General features: G+C 41.6%; 1 protein-coding gene across 8 annotated transcripts in view; it reads left to right on the top strand.

Moving 5' to 3' along the window:
• Nucleotides 1-10,141, top strand: part of ERCC6 (ERCC excision repair 6, chromatin remodeling factor) — a 131,578-nt gene that overhangs the window by 66,413 nt on the left and 55,024 nt on the right. For 7 of the 8 annotated variants that reach the window (XR_006103158.1, XR_006103159.1, XR_006103157.1 and 4 more), the window contains exons 10-11: nucleotides 4,304-4,480; nucleotides 6,936-7,052. Coding sequence is in view for 5 of the 8 variants with exons in the window: in XM_042460842.1 (XP_042316776.1) it covers nucleotides 4,304-4,480; nucleotides 6,936-7,052 (294 nt within the window). In the remaining 3 variants the exon portion in view is untranslated. The remainder of the gene's footprint in view (nucleotides 1-4,303; nucleotides 4,481-6,935; nucleotides 7,053-10,141) is intronic. The other variant, XM_042460844.1, reaches the window with a different exon arrangement.

Genomic DNA, 10,141 nt, shown 5'->3' with positions numbered 1-10,141 from the left:
AACTTTTGGTGCTTTTTTCGGCTTTTTCGCACGGAATCGCGGCTTTTCCCCAACTTTTGGTGCTTTTTTCGGCTTTTTCGCACGGAATCGCGGCTTTTCCCCATTAGCGCCTATGGCAATTCGGCTTACGAAGGCTTTTCGGGTTACGAACGGTGCCACGGAACGAATTAATTTCGTAACCCGAGGCACCACTGTACTGTTGGTTTGTGCTTCAGTACTTATGTACATATACCACTGTTTACATTCTGTTGTATGTTGATTTGCACAATTCTATGGGACCAGTCTTGCATGACCTCTGTTCCCTTCTCAGGTTTAGCAATGTTTTTGCTATGTTTGCTTTTTCATAACAAGAAAGACTGACTCTTTTTATGGTTCAAGGTGTTTATTATTGTAATAAATATACCTTTGGTTCACCATAGCTTTGGTGTCAGGACACTCCCTCCGCCGCATACCTGAGCTTGTCAGTCTAACCCATTTGTATGATTCGCAGAGACCACGAAGAAGAAGGACAGGTTGCTTACCTGTAACGGTATTTCTTCGAGTGGTCATCTGCGAATACATACAAATCCCACCCGTCTGTCCCCTCAGTGTCCTGCTCACATTGGCTCTTTCCATCGCCTGCTTGGCGGAAAAATTGCGGAACTGGGGAAAAGAGCGGGAAGGCAGGGGCCTTATAACGGGTGGGCGGAGTTACCGCCAAAAAGTTTCTATATGTTGCAAAGTAAACTTTGCCCACTGATTCCAGTAGGTTCCGAGCCGCACTGCGCAGGCGCAGTGAAACCCATTTGTATGTATTCGCAGATGACCACTCGAAGAAATACCGTTACAGGTAAGCAACCTGTCCTTACCTGACGATCAGTTTCTACTACCCTTACAGAAAATACTGAATTTAATTTTATGGAGTTGGGGAATGCCTGAGACATTGGAAAAGGCAGTGATAGTTTCATTTCTGAAAAAAGACCAAAATTTAAGAATGGCAAAGAATTCAAGACATTTCTTTCTTGAAAAATGATTGTACGATATTTGCAGTGATCTTTGTAGAAAGACTTTGATGGAAAGAATATATACAGTGGGCTCTTGCAATACTCTGCAGTTTGATTCCAGCACACACAGACACACACACACACACCCCATGATACCAAAATCCATGGACACTCAAGTCCCAATATAGTCTCCCTTATCCAAAAAGCTTGGGATCAGAAGTGTTTTGGATTTTAGATTTTTTCAAATTTTGAAATATTTGCATATACGAGACATCTTGGAGATGAGATCCAAGTCTAAACATGAAATTTGTTTACCTTATATACCGTATATACTTGACTATAAGTCGAGAAATTTTTGCCCCAAAATGGCGTCCAAAGTGTGGTACTTTGACCAAGCCTCTTCCCAGCTGGGCTACATCTGCAAGAGATAGCCCAGCTGGGAAGACGCAGGCAAAGGTGACCGATTGCCCCGCAGCCCCCCCCCCCCCCGCTTGGCTCGGCTCCCTCCGATGGGAACAGCCCAGTGAGGGAGACGATCGCGCGCCCTGCAGCCTCTCTTCAGCCAAGCTTTCCCCAGAGAAGGCTCCTGGCTGAGGAGACGCCGGGGAGGGTGGTCGCCTTCCCCAAAAGCCTCTCTTCTCTGGGGAAGAAGCCCTGCTGAAGAGATGCCAGGGAGGGCGGTCGCCTTCCCCAAAAGCCTCTCTTCGGCAAGGCCCCTTCTCTGGAGAAGGAGCCCTGCCAAAGAGACGCCGGGGAGGGCAGTCACCTTTCCCAAAAGCCTCTCTTTGGCGAGGCCCCTTCTCTGGGGAAGGAGCCCTGCTGAAGAGACGGCGGGGAGGGTGGTTTGTGGTTGGCTCTGTGTGTGTGAGAAAAAGAAGAAACCCTTAAAGTGAACAAAATTTGGGTACCAGTCCTGACGAATAGCAAAATGAGGATTCAGCAAATGCAAATAGGAAACCACTCAGAGTCAGGGGCTTTCCCAGCAGGTAATGATCTCCAATTAGCAAACACTAATCCTCTTTTGCATTACCCTCCCAGCCTGAGGCCTGCCATCAGCAACAGAACAATACACATGCAAATCACTCCTGCATTCCCAAGCTCACACAGTATGTGTGTGTGTGTGTGTATATATATATATATATACACACACACACACACACACACTCAACTTTTCCAGGCAAGCCATTCTCTGAAGATGCTAGCCACAGATGCTGGCGAAACATCAGGAAAAAAACTCTTCTAGAACATGGCCACATAGCCCGAAAAACCCACAAAAAACTATGTGCACAAATGTCTTACTTATATGCTTCAGAACCTAATTGCTCTCTATGCTCCTTTGAAGGGAAATGCCAAAGAGCTGCTACGGCCACCATTTTGTTACCCTGGCATTCAAAAAGGTCAGAAGTGTCACCATGGCAGAGAGAGCAGAGAGGATTGGTGATCCTTTTAAGATTTCCCAGAAAAAGCTCCCACTTTCACCTTTCCAGTCAGGAAAAGGGATGTTCCTTTTTTGATAATAGTTAAAATACAGTACCTATGTTGACCCATGGATGACTAGACCCAATTTTTTGACTAAGATTTCTGGACTTATACATGAGTATAAACAGTATGTTTTGTATATACCTTATACACATAGCCCAAAGGAGTTTTATACAGAAACATTTAAAATAATTTTATGACTGAAAAAAAGTTTGTGTATAGTGAGCTATCAGAGAGCAAAGGGTGTCACTATCTCAGCTACCCATGTGGGAAATGTTGGATTTTGGGATTATGGATAAGGAAGCATCAACCTGTATATACAATAGCATTCCTTATATATAATGGCAAAATCAAGGTTAGCTTTGGATTAAAAAAATGTTTTCAAGCCATAGATGGCTGAATCAGTGGATGTAGAATCATGAATATGAAGGGCCAACTTTACAGAGCAGATGTTCAGAGGAAGCAGTGGCACATGTACACTTCCCCCCCCCCCCCCACACCCACCCCCGTTGCCGCCCCACCTCACTCACAGCTTTGATTTCTATGGATTTTATTATTTGTGGATTTGATTAATATGTTATGTCTAGGGATCAATAGATTCTCCAGAGATGTTCCACTTGAAGTTGACCATAGAATTGTGCTGGAAAACCTAGAGATTCCTAGAGAAACCAATTCTCTAGGCATTCCTAGAAAAAATACTTCTCTGGGCATTTGTAGGTCCTCCAGCATGTTTCTGTGGTCAAATTCTGGCAGCTGTTTACCACAGAGTTGTGCTTGGAGGACTTAGAGTGGTGTTCTCTTACGACTTAAGTAAAAAGAAAGAGTATTTTTTATTTGTAGTTTTTCCATTTTCATGGGGGTCCTGCATCCCTAACTCCAGCAAATGTGGAGGGCCTAGTGTGTATCTGTGTCTGTGTGTCTGTGTATAAAAATCTCAGACTTGGACAAATCTCTACCTGACACGTGTAAGGTAGTTTTAAAGAAGTTTAATCTATAGTACTTAACATTTACTGTATTATATATTTGGGGGAGGGGGTGTTATGTTGCTTATTTTTTATTGGTATTCTGTACAGCCCAGAAGCTCCTGGAGCATTAAATTGTCTAGTCTTAACTAACCACCTTTCTTATAGAATATGGGGATTAAAGTGTCCCAGTCCTTAACAGTAGATGGAGTTTTGAAGGGAAGTACCATATCACATGGCTGTTTTGGTATACAGTTCATTGCATGACCTTGAATCAGTCTCTCTTTCCGCCTTAAAGTTCATCCATTGACAGTGGGTTCAATAGCTGTTTGATTCTATGCAAGATAATGCAAAATAATAGCTTAATTACAACAAAATTCAAAGGATGAATTCTTCATCATAAATACATCGTAAATTATTTAACCACTGTTGGCGCAGTGGTTAAACGCCTGTACTGCAGCCATTCACTCAAGACCACAAGGTTGCGAGTTCAAGACCAGCAAAAGGGCCCAAGCTCGACTCAGGCTTGCATCCTTCCGAGGTCGCTAAAATGAGTACCCAGACTGTTGGGGGCAAATTAGCTTACTTGCTAATTAGCTTACTTGCTGTTCACCGCTATGATCTTTGGAATAGCGGTATATAAATAAAACTAATTAATTAATTAATTAATTATTTTTTCATACTGATGGTATCTTGCTTCTGAGTCTAATTGATATAGTTGAAATACATCAATTCAGTATCAGAACTGAATACTTTGTATACTTCCTGCATGGCAGGAGGTTGGACTGATTGGCCCTTGTGGTCTGTTCCAGCTCTATAATTCTATTATTTTTATCTGTATATCATCATCATATAGACATTCTTGTTTTCCTCTTGTAGTTCTCCACTCCTCATCGAATCATCTTGTCTGGATCACCTATACAAAATAACCTAAAGGAGCTGTGGTCCCTCTTTGATTTTGTATTTCCAGGAAAACTGGGGACACTACCTGTCTTCATGGAACAATTCTCTGTTCCAATAACCATGGGAGGGTACTCCAATGCTTCTCCAGTTCAGGTAAAACCAAGGCTGTAATCCATAAAGAACATGCCTTGTACACATTCTATTGAAATCTTATTTGTATATCTAGTGTTCCTATTCTGTTGCAGTTACTATGTTAGGATGGGAAAATATAGCCTTCTGTTTGGGTGCCCAAATTCACCTTCAGTTCCCTGCACTATGACAAATAAATATAATTTCCCTCCAGTTTGCTTTAAACCTTTACTGTGTAAGCCTTTTTTAAAAACCAGAAATGACTGTTTAGCTCTTTCCTATTTTTGAAGAAGGTCTGCTAAAATATAAATCAGGCACATGGACGGGGGTAGGGGGTTATACTTAAGCCACAAATTGTTCTACTTAATTAGCTAAATATCCTTTGGTACTGATCAGTGATTTGGGAACAAAACAAACATCCTCTAAGATTCAAGAGACAGCAAAAGTGGTCGCAGACCTACATCCAGTCCAGTGCTAAGCTTATCTCTACTACCATTATTTGGGGGAGCAGCAGGGAAGAGATATGAAAGGCTTAATCCCAAAATAACTACCTAAGACCATGAATCACATGGTGGGAGAAGTGAAATAAGAATGATAGATGATTCTTAGCACGATGCAGCCATAGAAAGAAGCAGTCATACCATGTCCTAAATACATCAGCCCAGGATCTAAGGAATCATTAATCTTTCTTTATCCATCCAAAGGAGCATTGAACTTGTAGACTTTAATGATAGTTCCAGGTTTCAAAAATGGTTCTATACCTCAGGAATTCTTCAGAAGCAATTTCTGGTAGAACTGGAGTCCACTTGATGGTCCCTAGCTTCCAGGAAAGGGTGCAGCTGGCATATCAATTGAAGCTGATAACAGGCACTCCTGACCGTATATGTTCCTGACTAATATGTTCAGCATGTTGACTCCAACATGGCCCAGCTTCTTTTGCATTTGGGTGAAATCTTGACAATGCTGGCAAAATACCCCTCTCCACCTGTTTTAGGCTTGTGCAGGCCTTTTGTCAAAACTGGAAGTAACCACACAATCCTTAAACAAGTGAAGAAAATGGAGAAAAGTGGCCAGTCAGCTCACCTTGCTGGTAGTAAGCCTGCATCAGGTTTTGGTCAATTTCACAGGAGCTTCTGAAAGTGCTACAGCATATCCCCTGAATAGGCTCACCACCTTCAGTAGTTTCCTCCAAAGTTCTGACTACAACCTGGAGCAGATACACCTCTTGACTGATATGGGAGTCAGCAGCCACCATTGACCAAAAGATCCTAGTTTGGGCAGTTTTCTCTATCATGATGGATTTTTGCACTTGAAAAGTAGCCTACCACCTGCCTCTTTGCTTTAAGTAGATAATTGCCTACCACCACTGCCACATGTCTCCTTTGGGATCCTTCAGTCCACAGAGGCCACCTTCATGGTATCTGCATCCTGTCTCTTGTTCTTTTTCCAGAGACTCAGAGATTCATTCATTGAACAGGCATGACATCATGTTGCTTGGTTGTGTTACATTCTTCCATTGGCCCTGTTGCAATATTCTTTCACACACACAAATAAGGCATCCACTTCCTTTTCCATTTCAAAATTTTGTCCTGTGTTCTATCTCAGGACACAGTGCTTCACCTTAAGCACTTGTATCTTCTTTTCTACCCAAGGAACCACCTTGTACTTGCAAATTCCTTAGACAGGTAAACAAATATGCTATAGATGTGATCAGTGCAGAACCTCGCTCGCCAACTATATCATTTGGTCCTACATACACATTTGAACTACTCTTGAGACTTCCATAGCAGACACCTGCAGAAAACATTCTGTTTACTGCTCTTTCAGAATTTCCTTTCTCATTACCTTCCAGAAATTGCGAGGAAAGTTTCTGGCACCAGCAAAGTTAGTGATTATCTACCTAGGGAGTAAGAAGTCCATCTTCCTTCGGTCAAAAAAAGAAAGTTCCAAAAAAGAAAACAAAAAAATGAAATAAAAATCCAACTACAAAATAGGTACCCAGTTTGAAAGAAAAGAGGAAGGTCATCACAAAGAGATAACACAACCCTAACTATGAGAAAGGATGCATTTGTGCCTTCTCAAGAATTCTCTTTAGCATACTTAACTCATGTGTGTGCTTACCTTCATACAATCTTTATTAACATGAAAGTGCACTGCAGTAAGCTCTCGCAGGCTCACACAGACTTTCATCAGTATACTCATGCTTATAGATGTTCTCTTGTATATGTTCACAGGGATGCATGCCTACACATTTCGAAACATGTTCACACTCAAACACAGTGAGAATCAAGCAGGTATACATGTGCTTTTATACTCAGATTGGTGTACATGCAAATCACTCTCACAGACATAAGCTCTTAGTTTTCTTGTGCAGTTAAAATGGGATACCTTCCATGCATGTCATCATGAGCATTTGCAGGAGTGATGGGATAAAAATGTAAGAATCCATATATAATAAAGTTGTTTTCTTCTTCAAAAGGTAAAAACTGCATACAAGTGTGCTTGTATTTTACGGGATACCATTAACCCCTATCTGCTACGGAGAATGAAGGCAAATGTTAAAATGAGTCTCTCACTACCAGATAAAAATGAACAGGTAGAATTCCATTGTATAATTTGTCTGTTCTGCATCTTTGATACTTCTCTGAGACTGACTTTCTATTTGAGGAAGTGCTTTGAGTTGCATTTATCTTTCTGTGTTTCTCTCAATCTGTCTTTATCTTCCCTCCTTCCCTCCCTCCTACCATCCCACCATTTCCCCAGACCTGAGCATTTTCCCAGACTGTTTCCCCATTCTTTCCCCAGACCAGATTACATGAGTAAAAATATACAAAAGATCATGTTCAAATAAAATATTTGAAGGGCCTTTCAAAGGTCTCAGACCCCAGGTAGATTCATATGGGAGAATATGGCCCTTCAGATTGTATAGCCCAAAGTTATGTAAATCTTATAAGTCACACACAACAATTGTGCCCAGAAACAAACCGCTAGCCAGTGGAGCACTTGCATTAAGGGAATTATATGTGCCCCATAGTTAATCTCAGATGTTTGGCTGTAGCAACAAACCATTTAACATTTTTTCAAATGTTTTTCAAAGGTAGTCTCACGTAAGTCATGTTACCATAGTTTGAAGGGAATGTTAACTGGACTGTGTGTTATCATTTCCAGATTCTTGAGGAGTAGGCACAATTGACACACAATTGATGCACTTAGGGCAGAAAAATGAAATGCACAGATATAGGATGGGTGACACCTGGCTGAACAAGAGTACATGTGAAAGGGATCTGGGAGTCCAAATAGGCCACAAATTGAACATGAGTCAACAGTGCAATGCAGCAACTAACAAGGCCTATGCGATTTTAGGCTGCATCAATAGAAGTATAGGGTCTAGATCAAGGGAAGTAATAATGCCACTCTATTCTGCTCTGTTCAGGCCCCACCTGGAATATTGTGTCCAATTCTGGGCACCACAATTTAAAAAGGACATTGAGAAACTGGAGCTTGTCCAAAGGAGGGTGACTAAAATGATGAAGGGTCTGGAAACCATGCCCTATGAGGAAAGAGTCAGGGAGCTGGGGATGTTTAGCCTGGAGAAGAGAAGGTTAAGAGGTGATATGATAGCCCTGTTTAAATTTTTGAAGGGATGCCATATTGAGGAAGGGGCAAGCTTGTTTTCTGCTGCTCCAGAGACTAGGACCCTGGTGGCGCAGTGGTTAAATGCCTGTACTGCAGCCATTCACTCAAAACCACAAGGTTGCGAGTTCAAGACCAGCAAAAGGGCCCAAGCTCGACTCAGGCTTGCATCCTTCCGAGGTCGCTAAAATGAGTACCCAGACTGTTGGGGGCAAATTAGCTTACTTGCTAATTAGCTTACTTGCTGTTCACCGCTATGATCTTTGGAATAGTGGTATATAAATAAAACAAATTAATTAATTATTATTAGGACCCAGAACAGTGGATACAAGCTACCGGAAAAGAGATTGCACTTCAACATTAGGAGGAAGTTCCTGACAATAAGGGCTGTTCAATAATAAGCCCTGTTCCTCTGAGAGTCAACCCAATGAGTTTCCATGACCAAGCAGGAATTCGAACTCCAGAATTGTAGCCCATCATTTAAACCATTACACCACACTGGCTCTCAGTTGGAGTGATACTCATCCAGAAAATGATAATGCTATGAAAAGTTAAGTCATTAACTCAACATTCAGATGTAAGGGAGTAGACAGGAACCAGCTATAGAAGGGTGGGATCCAGTGGAACGAAAAGGCGACAGTTCTCTGACATGATAGCAGCTTCCAGTGCTCCTTTAAAACTAACTCTCAGAAATCCTAATGCGAAACCCTGCTGATGGATGCAGGTTGGGGGTAGGGGAGAAGTTCCATCAGTAGATGTTTGGCTGCATCTCATTAATTGTTGCTTGTGGTATCTACATGCTAACTTTAGGAAATAACTGTTGCAGGTTTATTAAATTTTTCTTTTGGAATAAGAAAACTGAACAAAATTCAATAATAATAATTATTCATTATTTAATTAGTGATTCAGTTAATTATTAAATTAGAATTAACTTTGTGGATCAAGGATGAAGACATTCTGTGAAAAAGAAATGACATGCTTCATGACTGGCCAATCCTTGGAATAAAAATAACATCTATAGTTCATAGACTGTATCCTTAGGAGAAAAAGAGAGATTTGTCATTTGTACAGGTGTTCCTTAGTTAACAAAGTAGATGTGTTCTTGGGCATCACTTTTTTAATAGAAACTTTGGCTCCAGAGGCAGAAATAATATGGAAAAATATAGGTACAGTGGTGCCTCGGGTTACGAAAGTAATTCGTTCTGCGGCCGCTTTCGTAACCCGAAAAGCCTTCGTAAGCCGAATTGCCATAGGCGCTAATGGGGAAAAGCCGCATTTCGTGCGAAAAAGCGCCGAAAAGCACCAAAAATTTTCTTCGTAACCCGAAAAAACATTCGTAACCCGGAACAATGATTTCCAATGGGATTTTTTCGTATCCCGAAAATTTCGTAACCTGGGTATTTCGTATCCCGAGGTACCACTGTATACGTTTCTACACCAGAAAAAACTAGAATACAGTGGTACCTTGGGTTACGAAATTAATTCGTTCCGCCGCCGCTTTCGTAACCCGAAAAGCCTTCGCAAGCCGAAAACCCATAGGCGCTAATGGGGAAAGGCCGCGATTTCGTGTGAAATAGCGCCGAAAAGCACCAAAAAAATTTTCGTAACCCGAAAAAACGTTCGTAACCCGGAACAGTTATTTCCTATGGGATTTTTTCGTATCCCGGAAATTTCGTAACGTGGGTATTTCGTATCCCGGGGTACCACTGTATCTCAACATGTTTAAGCAAAGTTTTTATTTAAAACCAACAATATGCACATGTGAAATGAAACTACAAGGTCAGATAAGCCTTACATAAGTAAACAAAACAGTTTTCTAGATACCACTTGAGGGCTTCTTCCAAAATGCATCCAGAGATAACTTTTGCTTTCCCAAGTCTCCCCCTTTCTTCTATTCTGGTGGGATAACTGGTAATTCAGGCCTACCTATCCCCTCCTCCCTTCTCTGTTTTGGTGTTCATGCATCCTCAGTAATGGATTCTGGAGGCAGTTGATGTGTAGCTTGTCTGTGGTAGCCAGGCACCAGAGTAGAATCAGCTAGGATAGAATCTC

This window comes from Sceloporus undulatus, chromosome 3 (genome assembly GCF_019175285.1).
Source record: "Sceloporus undulatus isolate JIND9_A2432 ecotype Alabama chromosome 3, SceUnd_v1.1, whole genome shotgun sequence".
Lineage (NCBI taxonomy): Eukaryota > Metazoa > Chordata > Lepidosauria > Squamata > Phrynosomatidae > Sceloporus > Sceloporus undulatus.
Note: the sequence above shows the minus strand (reverse complement) of the source record. Positions and strands in the feature narration are given on the sequence as shown.